The following is a 23,503-nucleotide window of genomic DNA, read 5'->3' as shown; positions in this document are numbered from 1 at the left end:
TCTAAAAAAAGAAAAAGAAAGAAAAAATGGAGACCCTTAAAAAACTTTATAATTAAAAGAAAGACTGTAAATACATATTGAATTCATAAATATAGAGCTAATGGGGCAGCACCTGTGGCTCACGGATTTGGGCGCCTGCCCCATATACTGGAGGCAGTGGGTTCAAACCCAGCCCCAGCCAAAAAAAAAAAAAGAACTTAATGTAACTTAAGACAGAATTAATAAAAATAATGAAAAAAATTGATAAATCTGAACATCTATTCTATAGCATTAGAAATAAAAACAACAGTTTTTGAGGAAATTAAAGAAATTATATGAGATATTACATGTTGTTTTGGAACAATAAACTTGAAAATCCAAAGGAAATGGATATGTCCAGCAAAAATAAATTAACTATATTGTCACAAGTCATAAAATTTGAGGTGACTAAAAAGCATATCATAAATGATAACAACAAAGGTAACTAGATCAACAGATGGAATCACACTGGCTAAAATTCAACAGCCATTGAGTGTAGAAAATGCATTAAAAGCATACTTCCAGAACAGTATGAAGGACATTTATTAGAAATACACAAAGCAAGCATAATATTAAATTAAAACTCTACATAAAAGATAGGAATTTCCTCATCAAAATCAAGAAAGTCCTCTATGATTACTATTTACTACTGTTGTCTTAGAAATTATATTAAGAATAAATAGTGTAGAGTAAGAGAATTTTTAAAAATTGTTACACCTAACAAGAAAATTTAGTAAAGTTAATAGATTATAAGTATAGAAATCATTATTTATCCTTTATGTTAGCAATGGCCATTTGAAAACTGAAATTATTCACAAAAACTATATAATAATGTAACAAATGTAATGAAGTTAGTAAAATGAGAACAAAGAGTAAAATATCCCATGTTCCTGGGTGAGAAGACCTAACTACTGCAAACCTAGTAGTGCTTCCCAAATCCTCATGCTTAATGGTTAATGTGCACCAGCTTCTGCATTAACCTCACAGTATTATCTCTCACCCCTCTCCTTTTCTATTATCTTTACCACAGATATAATATTCTTTGTACAGGGGAGGACTACATTGGGTTTGCTTATTCTAGCACTGCATTAATTCAATCCCTAATACTAAGGGGAAAATATCCTAACAAATTTTTTTGAATAAAAGCTATCCCATTCATCGTATTATAAAAATAAAGAGCTGAGTTCTAGAGAGGTTAGGTGAGTTCACAGAGACAGAGAGTTGCTTCTAAGCATACCGGAAAGACACATGGAAGGTTCTCTGTATTGGGATGCTGAATTTCAAAGGTAAATTTCCTCTCATACAGTGGAAAGATCATCCCAACAAGACTAGTTTTGTGGCTTGGCTCAAAAAACTTCTTCGAATTCAGGTTTTCCACGAGTAAAATTCAGGTTTTCCACGAGTAAAATTAGGGTGCTGCAAATTATCTTTCATGGATAATGCTGACATATTTATGGAAAGAATGAAATGATGTGTAAGATATGCTTCAAAATAATCTGTGGAGAGAAGGAAATTAAGTAAGTGTGCACATGAAGGAAAACTGGCCAAGAGTGGAGAACCATCATTTACGATTCTGTTTATATATTTTATATATATGTATATATTTAACATTTTCCCAATAGAACTTTTTTTAAATATAAAAGTGTTCAAGATGATCCCTAAACCAAAAGAGTAAAGTAAGAAGTAAAGACTTCGCCAACTGGAAATGCCAAATGCAGTCATTAAATAAAAGTTAGTCTTCAAGATTCATTAGCCTTTAGCTGCAGGGTCGCATTGTCATTAGCCCTCTGATTTCATTCCCTGCTAAGTCATATCAGCAACCCATTATTTCTCATATTACTAATAATGGGTTTCTAGGAGCCCTCATCTATCATTTTTAATGTTTCTTCTCCTCCTAAGTGTTGTTTAAGGAGAAGGGGCTGCAGCAGTCATACAAATGCATCATTAGCCAAAGGAGTATTTACTGCAAATATCAAACTCGCTTATTCCTCATTCTCACTGTGGAGGAAGGGGAGAAGAAAGAGACAGAATAATTGATTCAAAGACCAAAATCCCACTCTGTACAAAGAAGGCTGCTTTCTAAGACCAGAGGAGAAGCAGAGTAATGGATACTCGCAAAATCTCCTGGGAGGCAGTGTAGCAGCATGGCTTGGAATCTACGAGATGTCTACTGACCTTTCTATTAGTTTCTGGGTTGAATACATCCAGGTTCCAGTGAATAGTCAAAGTTCTTAATAGTTAAGCAATTATTCACAAACACATCATATGAAACACAGCAAGGAAAGAAATACACCCTTTCTTCCAGAACAAAAGTAGACTTCAATAGCAATCAAAAGGCAAAAGCTCTGTAAGATTGCTAAAAATAGAGATAAAAACCTATTTCACATTCTCAAGTCCCTCTGCTTATCTAAAAAATTAACATGTGGGCACCCAGGCTGGGTGAGAGAACTTGCTAGTGAGTTTGTTTTTGTTCTTTTTTGATCTTAATCTTTTTTTTTTTTTCCATTTTTACTTCTATTCATCATTCTTTGCAATGATTCTCATATTTCTACAATGATGCTTCAATGTTTTGGAAGAAAAAGTATCCAAAGTACTCAGCCCTACCATGAAACTAATTTATAGCTTTCATATCAAAGCTATAATCCAATTATAACCTAAGAATATGGGGAAAGGGAAGGAAGGGAGGGTGATTGGTGGGACCACACCTACGGTGCATCTTACAAGGGTACATGTGAAACTTACTAAATGTAGAATATAAATGTCTTAACACAATAACTAAGAAAATGCCAGGAAGGCTATGTTAACCAGTGCAATGAAAATATGTCAAATTGTATATAAAACCAGTGTATGGTGCCCCATGATTGCATCAATGTACACAGCTATGATTTAATAATAAAAAAAAGTACTGAAAACTAATTTCATAAAAACCCAAGATCATAAAATTTATCCTATAATAGAAGGCCTGGATTCTTCTAAAGAATTCTTTGATTTTTAGGTTATAAAAAATGAGTAAATAAAATGGATAAAGTACTCCATACACAAAGTTTAGGTTAATCACAAGTGGTTAGGCAGTGGAAGCTTTAGAATTTGGGTGAGAGTTTAAATGAAACACGATGCAGAAGAAAGAACATACAAATGGCCCAGCCCGTGTCTTCTGGAAACCTCACCTTGAACAACGATCATATTCATATATCCTCAGCACACATCCTTCAAACTGCAACAGACTTTATCCCACACAATGAAAGCAAGAAATTTTATTTCTTTATAAAGTTGACAGAATGCTGTAAGGATATTTATGCATTTTTCAGGTTTTTCTGCTTCCATCCTAAAAGGCATTAAATATCCCCAAAACACCTTGTTCAGCATGCAAAGCACATAAGAGCAAAGGAAACGGGGACTCAGATCCCCATTTCATCACCTGCTACACACATGAACTTAAATAAACTCCATTGGCTTAAGTCTCTTTGTCTCTAATAACAGGGATAATTATATTTAACTCTCTGTTCTGTGAGGATTAAATGGCAATAAATATGCAAATAATGCATCACAGCACCTGGCCAGTGGCATGTGCCTAATAACAGCTAGTTCCCTCCTTGTAAAAATAATAGATGTAGAGTTTAGCTGTGGCTTTCAGACCTTAATCACAGCTTTTAATCATCAACAAGATCCTCCACGTAAGAGCAATTTTCCTTACAAAATGAATATATCAAATATGCTTACAGTCCATAAATACACCTTTAGTCTAAAAAATACTGGGTGTAAATGAGAAAACTAAAGATTACTTTTCAACATAATGTTTTCCAGATAGTCACAGATAAGAACATTTTGGGGCAAATATAGTATCTAAGAAAAGAACAATAAACAGTCTATTTTCATACTATTTACTGTTTCCATACTAAATTCATAAATCACTAACATAAAGTTGCCCTTTTTTTGTTTAATTTCTTTTATTTATTTATTTTTTTTTTGTAGAGACAGAGTCTCACTGTACCGCCCTCGGGTAGAGTGCCGTGGCGTCACACGGCTCACAGCAACCTCTAACTCTTGGGCTTACGCGATTCTCTTGCCTCAGCCTCCCGAGCAGCTGGGACTACAGGCATCAGCCACAACGCCTGGCTAAAGTTGCCCTTTTTTTAATGCTTGCCCATTTGTTAAATCAACATATTAATATAAGAAGGAATCATTTTTTGCCCTTGGAAATGCTGTCGGTATTAAATGTGTCTCTAACTGGCACTGGAAGTAAAGGTCCACCCCGATGGTCACTTCCATTTTTATTCTCTGGTGGAATGCACAGGGCTTGGCTGGGATCTTCCACAGTGGTCTTTGTGGAAGGTGAGATATAGAACAGGCTGAGGGATTGCCTAGAAGTACAAGAACCATGGAGCAAAACCACCGCTATACGCACGAAGGCTTACTTGAACTTGAGCTTAAAGAGAAAACTGATGGTAGCTAGGAAACAGCAGGCCCATGAGCAAAGTGTTTGTTACTACGCGTTAGATTGGGACTCTGTCTGTATAACATTGACTGATGTTCAAATACAAGAACTATGGGATACTAGCATGTGAGATACATGCCTAGAAGCTGGATTTACAAAGGAAATAATCAAAAGCATGTTCCAAGACTCTTGGGACCCTTGACAAAATCAAGCAGTAAGAGCCTGGAGAGAGCAGAGCTTTTGTACAAAGGACTTATTGATGAAAACTATACTATTATCCTATGCCCCTATTCCCAGCAACAAAGGAAAGTAGTGTAGGCCTGCCCCTCACTCCACTGGCAACCCACAGGGCCTGAATGATAGCACCCACAGTTGAGGAGCATGGCCTGCATCCTGGCTTAAAAAGCCAAAGGGGCTATTTCAGGGAAGTAACTATCTTATAATTAATGGCAGTGAGTGCTAGGAATGTGTGAGTGCTTCTCAGATGTGGGCCATGTGGGAGAGGGCCAGCCTAAAGTTTCAATATCTGGTCAACAGGATTGACCAGGAGGAAGAAGGGTCAACAAGGGTTTATGTATGGAGAATCAGGAGCAGCTGAGGAAGTATCTAGGCATCACCCATGAGGGCAGCTGCTGCAGGAGGGGCCAGGAATTGAGTCTCCAAAGACAATTCCATACCTGCCAACACACACACACACACCCAGGAGGAGGTTAGCTTGAAATACATTTAAGGAGCAGAGCGAATGGAGCTAGCAAATGGCACTACCTCTCCCCAACTATGTAAGAACTTTCCTGCCCTATTTCTTTGCCTTCCCTTGATCCTGTGAGGAGGTCAGTACAGAGAAAAAGCCAAAGAACACCATGCAACCTTCCGAATGCATACAGCCTAAAGAAGAAGTGAGAAGATGCACTGCTTTCAAATGCATATTAAAGCATTTTTCTCTACTGTAGACTCTTTAATTTCTGAGTCAAGACTGAGTTTGTGAATTAAAAGTGACCTAAGGACAGTATATTATCTGGGAGTGAGCTGAAATGTCATGTAGTCTGAGTATTCATTAAGGGCAGAGGAAAAGCTTCCTTAACTCAATTAAGTTAAAGGCACCACAGGAAATAAAAATAGCTCTGTTTTCATTTCATCCCACATTTAGTGCTTGTTCAACATACTGGATATGGAAGAAGCGCACACACACTCACACATGTGCTTGTTACGGCTGGTCTCTTCAGACACACTCACCAACATAAAATAGTCATCACCAGTGCTGTCTTAAAATAACCAGGGATAGCGGCATTGGAATTTGATAAGAGACAATTGCTTGAAGACAAAAGGAAGGCCTCTAGTTGTGTTTTATCTTTCATATTAAAGTGTAGATGATTATATATTGGTTTCATAATAGTGCTGAGTACATTGGATACTTTTTCTTCCATTCCTGAGATACTTTACTAAAAAGAATATGTTCCAGCTCCATCCATGTAAACTATAGTCCACGATGAAGGAGGGAAGAGGAGGAGGAGGGGAGGGAAGGGGGAAGGTTGAGTGGAGGGAGGGTAATCAGAGGAACCTCACCTACGGTGCATATTGCAAATTGTAATAAAATCAGCACATTGTACCCCATAAATGCATTAATGTACACAGTTACGATTTAATAAAAAAAATTAAGAGGGTGCACCTGTGGCTCAGTGAGTAGGGCGCCGGCCCCATATACCAAGGTTGGCAGATTCAAACCCAGCCTCGATCAAACTGCAACAAAAAAATAGCCAGGCATTGTGGCAGGCATCTGTAGTCCCTACTCAGGAGGCTGAGGCAAGAGAATCACCTAAGTCCAAGAGCAGCTGGAGGTTGCTGTGAGCTGTGACACCACAGCACTCTAGCGAGGGCAACAAAATAAAACTCTGTCTCTTAAAAAAAAAATTGGGGGCAGCGCCTGTGGCTCAACGGAGTAGGGCACCAGCCTCATAAGCCGGAGGTGGTGGGTTCAAACCCAGCCCTGGCCAAAAACTGAAAAAAAAAAAAAAAATTGGGCGGCTCCTGTGGCTCAAAGGAGTAGGGCGCCAGCCCCGTATACCGGAGGTGGTGGGTTCAAACCCAGCCCCGGCCAAAAACTGCAAAAAAAAAATTAAGAGAGGAAAAAAAAAGGAAGGCCTCCACAATGAGAAGGAAGAAGAGCATTAAGAGCCCTTTAAGGGTGGCGCCTGTGGCTCAAGGAATAGGGAGCCGGTCCCATATGCCGGAGGTGGTGGGTTCAAACCCAGGCCCGGCCAAAAACCACAAAAAAAAAGCCCTTTAAATAGTCCAGATGGCAGTTTTTTAAAAAATGAAAAATAGAATAGAATAATAGAAAAAAGCTGATCCTAGGGCTAGTAATAGAGTAGAAACAGTGTGAGCATGACCTGCAATAATTTTTCTAGATGGTAACTCAGTGACATGTATCAAAAACCCTAAAATACTAACCAACATATTCTACTTCTAGGGCAGCGGTTCTCAACCTTCCTAATTGCCACGTTGTTACAAATGGAACAAAGGGGTCGTAACCCACAGGTTGAGAACCCCTGTTCTAGGGAATTGTACTGACCAAGATATTCTACTTCTAGGGAATTGTACCAAGAATACCATCGAATACAAATTTATAATGACATAAGGTCAAAAATGTTATTAATCATATTAAACAACTAGAGAAATTGAGACCCTTTAAAAAAGTCACATTTAAACATTAGACAACAAGCAGTGCACCAGATTTGGTATATAAGCCATAGTTTGTGGATTCCTGTTAGAATATCAGTTCCAACATTCTTCTTAGTAAAACACCATAAGAATGGAGAAGCAAGATCCAGTGTACTCAATTCTAATATGAAGGCAGTAGATGATCTAATGCCATAAATTTCTTATGAAAGCTATAACCCAATTACAGCCCAAGAAGGGGAAAAGGGAGAGGGAAGGGAGGGAAGGGCAGAGGGGGGAGGATGGGTGGAGGGAGAGTAATTGGTGGGACCACACCTACCGTGCATCTTACAAGGGTACATGTGAAATTTACTAGGTGTAGAATATAAATGTCTTAACACAATAACTATGAAAAGGCCAGGAAGGCTATGTCAGCCAGTTTGATGAAAACATTTCAAATTGTAAATAAAACCAGCACATTGTACCCCATGACTGCATTAAAGTACACGGCTAAGATTTAATTAAAAAAAAAATACTTGTTGAATGAATAATTTAAAACCTAGAAAAAGCATATGAGTTAAAAATTATAATTTTACAAATAAAAAGTGAAAGAACAAGTATTTAAACACACATCTGTCTAATTCAAAAGTTCCATGAGTTTCCACTATATTGTACTAGTAAGGCGAAAGCACAACTGAATAACTATAAAAACTTCATACCATCTCCTACATATTTTCACCTGTTCTTTTTCCTTACTCATTGTTTGCACTTTCTTGAGCCTCAGAACTAAATGAACAATACATCAACTTGTTAAAAGTCTATCTAAATCTTTATATTTTTATCTTCATCTATGCTATAATCTATGTGGTTATATTTCTATATCTATGGATTTAGTATCTGGATGACATCTGATGCAACCAAATCACTAGATTCGATCTTGAACACAAATCTGTTTAGTCATACAACTAGAAATACTACAGACTAGAGACCTAGACTATTTAAAGCAGACAGATGTCTAGAGGACCCAAACAGTTTTCTTCACTCAGATACGTAGCATACATGAGTACAACATTAATTTGTCTCTATTCTTTTCAAATGCACAAAGAAATTAAAAATGTGAAGGAAAACAAACATGAAAACATCCTATTCACCTTTGCCTTAAGAACACATTGTTCAATCTCCCCAGAGGGTCCTGGGCTCTCAGGCGACTGGTGTACTGCAGCCTGTCTGGAGGGCTGCTGTTTCCTGCTTTCAATAACCAGCTCCCGTAGCTGATCATACACATCTGCTTCCCTTCATAAGTCAATAATCGATGCCAGCTGTTCTCCAAAAATAGGCATTAAGAAGGCACCCACGCAGTTCTGCACGTAGAGTCAATGAACCGCATTCATTATCTTTCTACCTTTGATTAGCTTGCCTGGGATTTTACCATCATCACAATAAGCAGAGAACTGGAAGGAGACAACTACTGTTTTGTCAAATTTTTCCTCTTCATCAAAAATAGAAAATAAAGCAAAAACCAAATTTTCTCTATTTGTATGCTCAGGGAAAAATTGTTAAAAATCTGTGTACACAGAACCAACACTGCATACTAAGAAATTATTAAGGGGTAAGACAAACAGCAACCACACTGCTTGCTCGCCTTAAAGGATTAATGTTTATTGTAATCCAATGCCATAATGATTGATAGTGATGTCATGACGCTGAGAACTCAAGGCTTATACAGCTGTTGAAAGATTATTAAACTCAGTAAAAAGATAAAAGTAAATGAAAAATGATATAATAAAGCTGAATTTTTCAGCTCCTTTACTGTCAGATCTTGCAATAAAAATATTCCTAAATTTTATAAATCATAATGTACACAATTTGGGGACAAATAAAAATACATTGCTTATGAAACTACACAGGGTAAGCTGTATCTTATCTATAGCCAATAAAAGAAATGTGTCCTCAAAGAGTTCAAATTTTGGAATTTGAATATGAACTTAGGATAAGCAGACTGTACTGATTCATACGAATCAGTGTATTTTATGGCAAATATTCCCTCATTAATGTTAAGTAATAGAGCATTTTAAAAGATGAAAGTAATAGCCACTATTCAGGGAATGCTTGCTGTGTTCACTTTTCAGTTTCTTCTTACTTAATTCTAGTAAAAACATGCACTCCCAATCACAGAATTTATAAGACGCAGAACTGAAATTCAACCCACATCTCTTCCACACTAACCTCATGGACTTGACTCTAAAACTGTTCTGCGTCCCAAAGAATAAAAATAAAGAACTGTGTATAACAAAGGAAGAAGTCAGGAAGTGATTATCAGTCAGTGAAGCAATAAAAGACATGCTAATCAAAAATTACTCCACCAACTTCCATTACCAGAAGTGTGGAACCAAACCTAAGGATACTTTACATTTCTAATTTTTCTCAGCTAGATTTCCATGCTATCCTACAGAATTCCTGAGTTTCCCAGAGTCACCCCAATACATCCATTCCTTTGGAAACTTATGAGCTCCAAATTATATTAAAAAAAATTATAAAGTTATAAACACTTTCTAATCATTCACAGGAATCTAAACAGGGTATGTAAAAATATGATACATGGCAAAATCTTTCCTACAAATGATAACTACTTATGCACATCCCTGTTATGAAAGTTTCCAGTGTTAGGGCAAGCTAAATTATAATATAAATAAATCTTATACTGACTTTTTAAAGATGCCCAAGTTCCCTAAAAGGAAGAACATGATGAACATGTCTCTGCTCCATACCCAAGACCACTATGTAAACTAATTTCAAAAATCCATAGTCCAGAGAAACAGGCATATTTAAAACCCTATTGCTTCTGTTCACAGAAGCTATTCCTTCTCTGTCAGGTATCCTCAACTTCTCCTTCACCTATCAAAATAATAACCCATTTATTTACCAGGTACTACAGTTCTGTGCTACACACTTTGTATGCATTATCTCATTTATCCCTTGACATAGTCCTTTGAAGTATGCAGGGAAGGAAAAATAGTTAATTGTCTTAAGTTACACTGCTAGCAAGTGACAAAAATAGGATTTCAACCCAGGTCTAACTCACTAAAAGGCTCTTGCTCTTAACTACTAGACAACAAGAGCCAGAGAGGACTCTTGAAATCATCTAGTCTCAAGCCATCATTTTACAGATGAAGACACTTCAACACAAATAACTTAAGTGATACATTCAAGGTCCACACCTTGATTACTGCAAAGTCAAAGTTTAAACCCATAGGGGTTTGTTTTCCTATGCTCTCACTGCTACCCCATACAGACTTTAACTAAAATTTAAAAATAGAAATACAGTTGGATTTCATACAAATAAGTATTTCCACAAATTGTCAGTCTGACTTACTGTATGATGCTCAGACAGAAGACTTTCCCTGATATTTCTGAGGCCGCCAAAAGCTGCTAATCCTTATAATTATAGCTTATTTAGAATGACCAATATGTTTATAACTAAAATAAAAATATAATCTATAATTTTCTACGAGTTCTTACTACTGATAAGTCAATGGTGTTTTTCCCTTACATTTTAAATATAAATGAATTGTGATCAATCTTTTTAATAGGCTGGTTTGCAAACTTGTTCACAGATTGAAATTGCCTCAGTTGATGTAACCAGTTCCAGAGCCAGGCTACATACCATATTAATTAGATTAGAAACTCTGGGGCTGACACTTAGCTATGAATATTTTTTAAAACTCTGAGGTGATCCCCATACGCAACCAAGTTTGAAAACCAGTATCTTAATAACTATTAAAACTTTAAAATAATATCCCAAGTGGTATCGATTAAAAGAACTAAATTATCTCTAACACTGTTACATTACTCCACCTTTATTAATCAACCTTCCTCAAAAAATTCCTAAAAACAAAAATCTAAGGGCAGTGCCTGTGGCTCAAGGAGTAAGGTTCAAGCCTGGCCCCAGCCAAAAACTGCAAGAAAAAAAAAATTATTGGCAGCACCTGTGGCTCCATGGCGTAGGGTGCCAGCCCCATATGCTGGAGGTGGCGGGTTCAAGTCCAGCCCCAGCCAAAAACTGGAAAAAAAAAAAAATTAAGATTTTGAAAACTGTTACATCATAGAACACTAGCCTCAGTTACTTGACAAGATTTCATTTAGCTGGTGTTATACATGTAGAAAAACACATGGAGGGCGGTGCTTGTGGCTCAGTCGGTAAGGCGCCGGCCCCATATGCTGAGGGTGGCGGGTTCAAACCAGGCCCCAGCCAAACTGCAACCAAAAAATAGCCGGGCGTTGTGGCGGGCGCCTGTAGTCCCAGCTACTCGGGAGGCTAAGGCAAGAGAATCGCTTAAGCCCAGGTGTTGGAGGTTGCTGTGAGCCACGTGAGGCCACGGCACTCTACCGAGGGCCACAAAGTGAGACTCTGTCTCTACAAAATAAAAAAGAAAAGAAAAACACATGGAATTCCTTAAACACACATGGGAAGAGTAACCTGGGTTAGCATCCAAAATGAGCTCATAATCATGGACACACGTCCACGTTCCATGCCCTACGCTCATGAATCAAGTTGCTGACAACAACCCTTTTCCCAAAGCTAATTCTAAGAGGTTTCTTCCTTGATTTAGGTCATTACTAAACAAAAATAGTTTGCATTTCACAAACATGTTTAACCATCCTAGGTTCTGCATTCCATAGTAGAGAACAATGTAATTATTTATGGGATCATATGACCAATGAAGAGAAGATTTCAATTTCTGTGAATAAGAAAATAGAATTAACAAAATTATTTAACTTAATTGTTCTAGTTTAAAACTTTAGTTATGACAAATATTTGCATTTCCTACCTTTATCAGAGTATAATTAACCCATCTAATTTTTTATCTTCCCCAACTATCTGGTAGTCTAAGGGAAGTGTCGCTTTGGCCCTGACCCCTGCCTGTATTTTAGTAAACTGGAAAAGCTGAATACTCTTCAGTGCTTGCATAATTAAAACTTGATTCAAACAAGAAATACATATTAAAATATTTCCTCATTTTTTTGAATAATTATGTTGCTCTCATAGCAACTGGATGAGATATTTTCTTAATATTTCAAAAATAATTATGCTAATCCAAGAGTAATTCAGATAAAAAAAATATATATATATCTACTTACAGGAATCATCCAGTTAGCCAGGTCACCATATTTGGAAACCTGCATTGCTCCTAGCATTGTGAGATTGACATGTCCTCTGAAAAAGAAAAAGAGGTAAAAGCATAAGCCTCATAGCTTTTTGTCCCCTTTGCTTGCCAGCAATCAAATAATACTGTCAGCAATTAAAATAATTTCCCACCCCCAAAATCTACTTGCTTCCCCTATCTCACAACTAATTTCCAAATAGAACAGTTCCAAGCTGATGCAAAGAAATAACCATAAAGCTTTTTTAATATAGCTCATATTGACTCCAAAAACAAATTAAACACAGGTGTGCACAGAGATTGTTTCTTCAGTGAGGCAAAATGTGGCTTGACTTGAAGACAAGCATTAGCTAGAAAGTGAACACAGTTTGAAGAAAATGGTAGGATCCTCAGAAAGGACCCTAGAAATGTTTCCTGCAGTCTAGTTGGCACAGAGGTATATTTTCCACTGTGAGGGTTCTTTTCATAATAGCGGGCTGGATATTTCAATGTTCAACATTCAATGTGAATAATTCCACATCTTCTTGCAGCCAAACAAGCCTGTGATAGTTTTCTGGCTGGGACATGTGGCTGTGTTTCAGAGCCTTGCTAACACTCAGAGGATGACTCAGCTCATTCCACACCGTGTGAAACACGAGGGGCTCTGTTATTACATACCCTCTAATCATTGCAAATGATTCATCGCTGGAGAAAAAAGAGGCTCCTGGAAGAATAGTAACTGTTTCCTTGCCTAAACACACACACAAAGAAAAAATAAAGGAAGAAAAGGCTATTAGATTTCTAACAGTACCATAGCGGACAGAGAAGTCTACACCTTCTCCGTTTCCAAAAAATTTAAGCTCCCTTTACATAGCACGGGGGTGAGGGAACACACTAGGACTGTCCATCCTGGCCTATGGTACTGTGGCCAGCAGTCCTGCCTCTATTCAGTAGTGTGCCTGCACACTGATAACAAGAAGTACATCAACATAGTTGTATTATTGTTTGGAGATTCTTTACAGGCAATGTACCCCTCTGTGGCCTACACCTGTCCAACCTCTCATGAATGCCATTCCCTTCAAAAGTCACTGTTAAATACTAATAGGAATGAGGAGAATGGAGTTCTGGGGTGACACCTGTCAGAATTAATAAGTTATGTGGCCGAAGAGACTGTGGAATAAACATGAACATTAAGAAGAGAAATGCATTTTGAAAAGAATGACACAGGAGATGCCCCTCAGGTTTTTTTTTTTTTTTAAACCAATGAATAACTTTGCATCACAACATAAGTTCTGATGAACTAACGTTCAGCATGGTGGTCATAGTTAACAATATTGAAATTTGCAAAGAGAGTAGGTCTTAGGTGTTCTCATCACACACACACCCCCACATACCCACACACATACACACACACACACACACACACAGAAAGGTAACAATGTGAGGTGATAAACAATGTGTTTATTAACCTGATCGAGGTAATCATTTCACAATTATACATATAACAGATCATCACGTTGTATACCCTGAACATAAATAATTTTTATTGGTCCATTATATAAAGCTGGGGGGGGGAGATAAAATAAATAAGCCAGGTACAATGAATGGCTCATGCCTATAATCCCAGCACTTTAGAAGCTTGAAGAATGCTGGAGGCCAGGAGTTCAAGATCAAACTGATAAACATAAAAAGACTTGTCTTTACAAAAAATAAAAAAATCAGTTGGGTGTGGTGGTGTGCACCTGTAGTCCGAGCTACTCAGGAGGCTGAGGCAGGAGGATTGCTTGAGCCCAGGAGTTTGAAGGTGCAGTGAGTTATCATGATGTCACTGCACTCTAGCCTGAGCAACAAAGCAAGATACTGTCTTAAACACACACACATACACACACAAACAAAAAGCGATAACTAAACAAATTAATAAAAATCCAAAAATAATAAATATTACAGAAGGACCCACCTAATTCCTTAATATCATTTGGTCTGAACCCTCCTCATCTCTCTCTCCCTTTCTTTTTGCCTCTCTCCGGCTCATCTTTACTCTTTCGCTCCTATAAGCTTCTATTAATACTATATGGTTTTGATAAAAATCAGAGAATGACACAGTTAATACTGGCCAACATATCTGATGTTAGCTTCTAAAAGGTCCTCTTGGAAGGACCTCTCACAAAACTTACATCTCATAATAAAAGTTCTAAACAGGAAGCCGGGAGTCGTAGCTCATGCCTGTAATCCCAGCACTCTGGGGCGCCAAGGCCAGTGCATTGTCTGAGCTCATGGGTTTGAGACCAGCCTGAGCCAGAGCAAGACCCCCGTCTCTAAAAATAGTCAGGCGTTGTGGCAGGCGCCTGTAGTCCCAGCTACTTGGGAGGCTGAGGCAAGAGAATCGCTTAAGCCCAAGAGTTTGAGGTTGCTGTGAGCTATGACACCACAGCACTCTACCAAGGGCAACTAAGTGAGACTCTGTCTCAAACAAAAAGAAAGTTTGAAGCTGGAAAAGATCATAATAATACCACCTGACCCACATCCAAGCTGTTTTTGTCTTGTGATCTGTTTCCTGTCTATCAGGAGTTTCAGGTGCCTGGGAACAGCTTCTGCTCTCAACCGGGAAAGCGGTACCACACCACTTTGTCAAAGATAAGTGAACTGTCTGAGAACACCCCCAATGCATTGTCCCTGTGTAATGAGTCACACAAAAAGAAGGGAAAGAAAAGCTGTGATTCCAAGACCAAACCAGAAAAAAGCTCTCTGGCATAGCAGGACCACAGTCTGACCATCCCCAGCTGTGCGACATAGCTATGCCCTCAGCTTCTCCAGTCTTTCCTGAAAGTTAACTTTTCCCTCAATATCCCCCCTCCACAAAAACTTGAGTATGGAAAAAGAATGAGCCTATTTATATCACGCTGAAATATTTATTCCCCAAGGGAGTTTGATTCTAAATGGTGGAAACATTTTCATATTTTTGAAAGTACTATAAAACTGAAAAGCTATAGAAAATACTTTCTGGTAGGGATGGTAGGGGTTGTAGAAAGCAGAAAGGACTTAGTGGATTAAGCGAGATGATGCATGTAAAGTCCTTACTCTAGTGCCTGGCACAGAAAAAGGGCTCCATAAACATCAGCTTTTATTACTGTCATTTTTACTGTTCCTCTCTCCAAACCTACTTAGAACAGAAGCGAATGCCTTGTCCCTCTAGGGATAAACGCCACAGAGCCGAGCAATTCACTTTTATGCTGGGGTTATACTGCCAGCCTGCATGGGCTCTAGGCTTTATGACAAGAATAACAGAATTAAACCTTATTCTAACGCAACTTTTATGTCCAGCAAATTCAGATCTTCACCAATTCTGTGAAGTGGACAGTTGAGGAAGAATCTGACAAAAACGGGGGAAAAACATAAAAATCCCAACTTTTTGCTTTTTAGGGCTAACTCACAATAACTGCTAATGGGCAGTCTCCCCTGGTAGTACACAGAAGGCATTCAACATTTACCACTTTATAGGAAATCGATCAATCGAAGAGCTTTGGCTTTCCCTATACGATTTATAAGCCACAGTTTTATTAAAGACCCCAGACAACTCTCATGGAAAAAAGTTATCAGCTTCTGCTAATATAGTCTAGCACCTTATAAATTACATTCTTTTGAACCAAGGCTAATTTTCGGCATTTTTAAACAACCAATACTAAACAAAAATAAATATCAAAGTTGAATTGATGCTTTTCATAATGCAATGTCCAAATTTGGTCAAAAATCATATAAAAAATAAGATATCAATATAGAGAAAGACAGCTTTCTTATTTGGCTATTCTTTATTGACTTTTCTCCTCCAATTTTTCTGTGTATAGGTATCTGCACCTGTTCATGGCATTTGGGCAAAACAGTTACTTGATTTCATAGTCACTGAGCCCCTTGGCTCATGATTCAACACTTATTCACTCAGTATGAATATCTACTATGTGTCTTAAGCAATGTTATAAACAAAATTCAGCTGCCCTAAACTAGTGGTTCTCAGACTTTAATACTCATTAAAATCACACAAAGGACTTATAAAAATGCAGACTCAACCCCCAGAGTTCCTAATTCAGCAGCTAAGCATTTCCTTTCTAAAATGTTCCTGGTGATGCTGATACTACAGGCCTGAGGACCACACTTGGAGAACCACTGCCCCAAGAAAAAGGCACTTAATATCCAGTAAGAAACGTAAATGTAGACAAATAATTACAAGGCAAAATGTGGTACACTTACAAGAGAGAACACTGTGATTCAGGAGAAGAGCATTTCTGAATTGCAGAACGTTTGGAGAGGACAAATGAGCTGGGACTTGAAGAACAAGCATAGTGCATCATGGTAGGAAATTACCAAGGAGATGAGGATGAAAAAGGAAGGCAGAACAAAAGTCTGGCAAAAGGAATAGTAAGAGCAAAGGCGCCCAGGGAGGAAAGGATAGGCCCTGATCAGAATACACCCAGAACACCAGGACATCGTGAAGGATAAAGCCAAAACAGTTGTTTGCAACTGTCAGAGAGGTCTAGAATGCTGTGCTATTTGTACTTCACAAATCACTGCAGGCCTGTGCTTCTTCAGATATGGTACACACACCTCTAGAGCAGGGTTTCACCTCCTTGACACTAGTGACTTTGGGGCTGGATAACTCTTCATGGGGGCTGCAGTGGTTATTGTGGGATGGTCAGCTGCTTCCCTGGCACTACCCACTAGATGCAAATAGCCCTCTTCCCCCAGGTGTGACAATCAAAACCGTCTCTAGACATTGCCAAATGAGCCCTGGGAAGCAAACCCACACCCCATCCCCAATCCACAGAAAATCAATACTGTAGACAGTACCTGGCAGGAAGCCAGGGATCTTTATAGCCCATGAGGTTAAGATGGTAATTGGTGGCGCACAGCTGTAATCTTAGCACTTTGGGAGGCCAAGGTGGGTGGATTGCCTGAGCTCAGGAGTGTAACACCAGCCTAAGCAAGAGTGAGACTCCTTCTCTATTAAAAAACAGAAAAACTGAGGCAAGAGGATCGTTTGAGTCTAAGAGTTTAAGGTTGCTGTGAGCTATATAATGCCATGGAATTCTATACAGGACGACAGGGTGAGACTCTGTCTCCAAAAAAGAAAGACAGAAAGAAAGAAAACAATATTAACAAAGAGAAGGATGCAAAATACATACTAATATAAAAGGAAAAACGTAAGACTTAAAGTTTTTTTTTTTTTTTTTGAATTTTGGCTGGGGCTACGTTTGAACCCACCACCTCTGGCATATGGGACCAGCGCCCTACTCCTTGAGCCACAGGCGCCGCCCAAGACTTAAAGATTTAATAACTGCTCTGGGTTACTGCAGGTTGAAGCCTAGATCTTCATGGGACCTCGGAAATGTCCCAAGTAATACTGTCTGCACCTTTGTAAAAGTCAGGTTATCACCAGTTATAGCTCAGTATATACAGAAAAGGGCTCAAAGATAAAAGACTGTGTGAATTCACTTCAGTTCACAGCTATGTTATCTTGAACACATCACTTCTCTTTTCTGGCCCTCAGTTTCCCAATCTGTATAACAAAGTTTCACTTGAAGTTTCAATAGTATACTGAATGTGACAAAGTACACTCTAAGCATATAATTGTGTATAAGTGGTAATTCATTTTTACATAAACTTATAAGACTATTATATAAAGAATAGGATCCTTAGAAATAGTTCCATTATTATTTTTAAATTTTAATACATCAGTTATACCCCAAATGATAAACTCTCTGTATTCATTCAAAGGAATCTCCATAAAAATATTTTCAAATTAACACAAGAAATGGTCTGATTTTTCAGGAAGTTTGAGGAGTTGAATAAACCACCAATTTATACTCTCACATCTCTACCTCAAAGAATTTACACAATCTCAAAATCAGAAGCATCAAAAGTCCCATAAAGAACTTCAATGAATTAGGGAAGAAAAGGCCATCAAGGGTATCCATATAGGGTCAGAAAAGATCAAACTTTCGCTCTTCGCCGATGATATGATTGTATATATGGAAAACACCAGGGATTCTACTACAAAACTCTTAGAAGTGATCAAGGAATACAGCAGTGTCTCAGGTTACAAAATCAACATTCATAAATTGGTAGCCTTTATATATACCAACAATAGCCAAGTTGAAAAAACAGTTAAGGACTCTATCCCATTCACAGTAGTGCCAAAGAAGATGAAATATTTGGGAGTTTATCTAACAAAGGACGTGAAAGATCTCTATAAAGAGAACTATGAAACTCTAAGAAAAGAAATAGCTGAAAATGTTAACAAATGGAAAAACATACCATGCTCATGGCTGGGAAGAATTAACATTGTTAAAATGTCCATACTTCCCAAAGCAATATATAATTTTAACGCAATCCCTATTCAAGTTCCACTGTCAGATTTTAAAGATCTTGAAAAAACAATACTTTGTTTTATATGGAATCAGAAAAAACCTCGAATAGCCAAGACATTACTCAGAAATAAAAACAAACCAGGAGGAATCACGCTACCAGACCTCAGACTATACTACAAATCGATAGTGATCAAAACAGCATGGTACTGGCACAAAAACAGAGAAGTAGATGTCTGGAACAGAATAGAGAACCAAGAGATGAATCCAGCTACTTACCGTTATTTAATCTTTGACAAGCCAATTAAAAACATTCAATGGGGAAAAGATTCCCTATTTAACAAATGGTGCTGCGTGAACTGGCTGGTAACCTGCAGAAGACTGAAACTGGACCCACACCTTTCACCATTAACTAAGATAGACTCTCACTGGATCAAAGATTTAAACTTAAGACACGAAACTATAAAAATACTAGAAGAGAGTGCAGGGAAAACCCTTGAAGAAATCGGTCTGGGCGAGTATTTTATGAGGAGGACACCCCCCCCACCCGGGTCCCAGTAGTGTATTTTTGAAGCAGCTTCAAAAATACACTACTGGGACCTGATCAAACTAAAAAGCTTCTGCACAGCCAAGAACATAATAAGTAAAGCAAGCAAACAGCCCTCAGAATGGGAGAAGATATTTGCAGGTAATGTCTCTGACAAAGGTTTAATAAGCAGAATCCATACAGAACTCAAACGTATAAGCAAGAAAAGAACAAGGGATCCCATCGCAGGCTGGGCAAGGGACTTGAAGAGAAACTTCTCTGAAGAAGACAGGTGCACGGCGTACAGACATGTGAAAAAGTGCTCATCATCTTTAATCATCAGAGAAATGCAAATCAAAACTACTTTGAGATATCATCTAACTCCAGTGAGACTAGCCTCTATCACAAAATCCCAAGACCAGAGATGTGGCATGGATGTGGAGAAAAAGGAACACTTCTACACTGCTGGTGGGAATGCGAATTAATACATTCCTTTTGGAAAGATGTTTGGAGGACACTTAGAGATCTAAAAATAGATCTGCCATTCAATCCTATAATTCCTCTACTAGGCATATACCCAGAAGACCACAAATCACATCATAACAAAGATATTTGTACCAGAATGTTTATTGCAGCCCAATTCATAATTGCTAAGTCATGGAAAAAGCCCAAGTGCCCATCGATCCATGAATGGATTAATAAATTGTGGTATATGTACACCATGGAATGTTATGCAGCCTTAAAGAAAGATGGAGACTTTACCTCTTTCATGTTTACATGGATGGAGCTGGAACATATTCTTCTTAGTAAAGTATCCCAAGAATGGAAGAAAAAGTATCCAATGTACTCAGCCCTACTATGAAACTAATTTATGGCTTTCACATGAAAGCTATAACCCAGTTATAATCTAAGAATAGGGGGAAGGGGGAAAGGGAGGGGAGGAAGGGGGGACATGGGCAGAGGAAGGGAGATTGGTGGGATTACACCTGGGGTGCATCTTACAAGGGTATATGTGAAACTTAGTAAATGTGGAATGTAAATGTCTTAGCACAATAACTAAGAAAATGCCAGGAAGGCTATGTTAACCAGTGTGATGAAAATGTGTCAAACCGTCTATGAAACCAGGGTATGCTGCCCCAGGATCACATTAATGTACACAGCTATGATTTAATAAAAAAAAAAAAAAAAGCACTTCAATGAACGAGTTACATTATTATTAAACTGATTTAAAGCTTAGCTTCCCATAAGCAATGAATTATTCTTATACAAAGTTGTTTAAGATTATACATGTTACTTCAGACGTTGAAATATAAAACTGGTGGCTTCATTAGGACTGTGCCACTTTTAAGGTAAGTGGAATCAGAAAACCTACTGTCTAACTACATTAAAAAGATTAACTATTTTGATATGAGGACAATTAATGACAATTAAGGTTATGGGGGGGAGCAGAAAGAGGGACGGAGGGAGGCGGGTGGGGCCTTGGTGTGTGTCACACTTTATGGGGGCAAGACATGATTGCAAGAGGGACTTTACCTAACAATTGCAATCAGTGTAACCTGGCTTATTGTACCCTCAATGAATCCCCAACAATAAAAAAAAAAAAAAGAAAGAAAGAAAATAGATCCAAGGACAACAAGCAAGGAAGTGCCAAGAGCAGCTGGACGACCGTGGCCGGGCAAAGGGTGGCGGCCGTGCTCCTGGGGGAGTCGGCCAGACTCTGGTCAGGCTGTGAAGGCAGAGCTGGTGGCATTTGCTCACCTACTAGAGGGTTTGAGATGGAGAAAGGAATCAAAGATGATTCCACACTTCCTGAGCGACTGGAGGAAGGAAGTTGCCATTTGTGGCCATGAGCAAGACTGAGGAAAGCAGGATGGTAGGAAAAAGGAAAGAAGAGAAAAGCTGAGCAGAACACTTCATTTCTGTCACTTTCCTAATGTTTGTGAATGTTTGTAAAAGTTCTAACATTTTACATGAACTGCACCATCACATGACCTGCACCTTCCATCTTCCTGCTGCAAATCATCAGGGTTTTCTGCTCTGTTTTGGGTCTTGTCCTTATCGCCTTTGCTCTTTTCGAGCTGTCCCACACCAGAGGCAAAAACGAGGCAATGTCAGTACCGCATTTTTACCTGCGTTTGGATGGAATGAGGTCAGTGAATGATGCCCCACAATCACATCTTTGAATTGAAGAAACACATCATTATAATTCAGAACTAAGAGAGCAACAGGCACGAGAGGAACATGCCAAAGGTACAAAAGCAGAGGCGAGTGGCATTGCCACTCAGGGTGTCCCAAAAGTCACCATGCAGGAGAAAACTCCAGCACAGGTACCTTGTACTGTGTTCGCTAGGAGTGGAGAAGAGTCCTGGGGTGTGTAGGAAGAGGTGGCCAACATGGGGAGGATAGTTTGTAAATATTTTGTAAAATTTTATAATAAATAATTTGTAAATAAAGGTACATTTACCTACAAAAAAAAAAAAAAAGATTAACTACTTTTCCAAGGAAAGTGGGTTTTATGGACTCAAGCCTAAAATTTGGAAAATGGAGTTATTCATTTTGCAAATAACTCCCTAACATCATAAATTAATTAAACCAAGCAGCAAATATTTTCACAGATCAATGAGCTATTGCTAAAGGGTACAGTACAATTAAATTACAGACTTGGTTAAATGTCATTGCTTTATCACAGTGGGCCTTTCAGAGTTGAGTCATGTTAACTAATTCAACTATTCAACCAGAAGCTGTTTTACTTCCAAAATTTCCAAGTATCAAACATCAATTCTACTTGGCAGCTGGCCTTTATGTTCAGCTCTTATTACTTCTCTTCTGAGATTTACATATACTATTTTTGAATGCAAAGTAAGAATAAAACTTCTGCAGGGGCAGAATGAGTAAGAATAAAAGAAGGGTGCAGAAAGTCATGCTAGAACTTAAAAATTAGCTTCTTGTGGGCACCTTCCCCCCAGAGATGATCCACAGTCCCAACATGGTGACAGTGTTGCCCCAAGCACAGGTAGTGATGATGCCCAAAAGGCCTGACCTGTTATTCCCCCTGTGGCCTCTAAGATATGTGACTGTATATGGCAGTCAAAGAAAAGGCGAAGCATGTGCGTGTGGGAAGAAAGGGTGAAAGAAACTACTGCTCCTGTCCCTGGGTTGTACTTAGTGTCAGGGTGCCTCCTGAAGCACCCTTGTACTTTGGAGGCTGCTCTCCCACTCCAGCGAAGAGTGGCTTTACTCAGTCGACAGCAAAGAATCACCTACAATGAAAACCCCGGTCTATCAGATCTTTTCCATCTACCACTATGGATCTATTCCCACCCTTCTCCATCCTGAGAAGGCTGACCTATTTAGACTTGGGATTGGCTAGTGGGAGGCACAAGCAGGAGACCCAAGCTGCTCCAAGTTAGATGTGTTCCTCACCCAAAGGCCATAGTTCCCTTGGTGACCCTCTCCTACCACTGTCCCTCAAGTCCAAGGGGTGATGTTAACTCCCAGTGGGACTGTACCATCCTTTCTTGGTTTCTCTCAATCCTGTCCACACCCTTGTAAATTGTCTCGTGCTTTAACTCTCTTCAGTTACCTCATCTGAGAGTGGTCTCTGTCTGTGGGCAGGACCCTGACCGACTCACCCACCAAAGCCTTTCCATTAAATACTCCTCCACCCGCATTTCCTCCTTTATCTTTGTCATCCTTGAATGAGAGGGGACCTCCACCAGCATCTAGAAAGGCCAATCTTCCCTCCTCAAAGATAAATATAGTAAATACTCTGCAGGAAAAGACAAAGAATCGAGTCCAAATCCTGGCTACTATTTGGCACAGAACTGAATTAACAGCACAGAAACACTAGAAATGTGCTAAGTGAATTTACCTGCATTAATTAGATCTGCATCAGCTTCATGTTGTAGTGGATATGGACCCTGTCAAACACAACACACACTCAATTAGCAAAAGAGGATTCTCACTGAATCACACAGTAAAATTAAAATCCTACGATGTTATCAACCAAAGGCTTTTAAAAGGGGAACCTTTTAAAAATAATTCTGACGTGCTCGGGACTCTGTTTTTCATATTAATTAGTCTTTTCTATACTAATAGTTATAATTGGGCAAGTAAAAAATATTTTCTAAAAATGACTCATTTGAAAGAAAAATTATACTATTAGAAATACAGGCCAATTAAGCAAGAGGAGTTATTTAGTACCCACTATGCAGCCAATGTTAGTCACCAACCTTTTTCACTGCATTATTTCACTAGAAAGACCTGCGCAGACAAAGTTTCAACTTTGGGATGTGAAACACCCAAAAGCCTGAATTTGGGGGCATAACCTTACCTCTCATTATGTCTAAGCTTTGATATACTTCTGTCCTCA

The 23,503-nt window shown here is 38.6% G+C and overlaps 1 protein-coding gene across 1 annotated transcript in view; it reads right to left on the bottom strand.

The window, feature by feature from the left end:
* The window catches only part of OXCT1 (3-oxoacid CoA-transferase 1), a 189,855-nt gene that overhangs the window by 79,159 nt on the left and 87,193 nt on the right, over window positions 1–23,503 (bottom strand). The window contains exons 11-13 of the mRNA XM_053591594.1: window positions 23,003–23,051; window positions 12,928–13,000; window positions 12,248–12,323 (exon numbers count right to left, since the gene is read on the bottom strand). Of these exons, the coding sequence (XP_053447569.1) occupies window positions 12,248–12,323; window positions 12,928–13,000; window positions 23,003–23,051 (198 nt within the window). The remainder of the gene's footprint in view (window positions 1–12,247; window positions 12,324–12,927; window positions 13,001–23,002; window positions 23,052–23,503) is intronic.

This window comes from Nycticebus coucang, chromosome 1 (genome assembly GCF_027406575.1).
Source record: "Nycticebus coucang isolate mNycCou1 chromosome 1, mNycCou1.pri, whole genome shotgun sequence".
NCBI lineage: Eukaryota > Metazoa > Chordata > Mammalia > Primates > Lorisidae > Nycticebus > Nycticebus coucang.
Note: the sequence above shows the minus strand (reverse complement) of the source record. Positions and strands in the feature narration are given on the sequence as shown.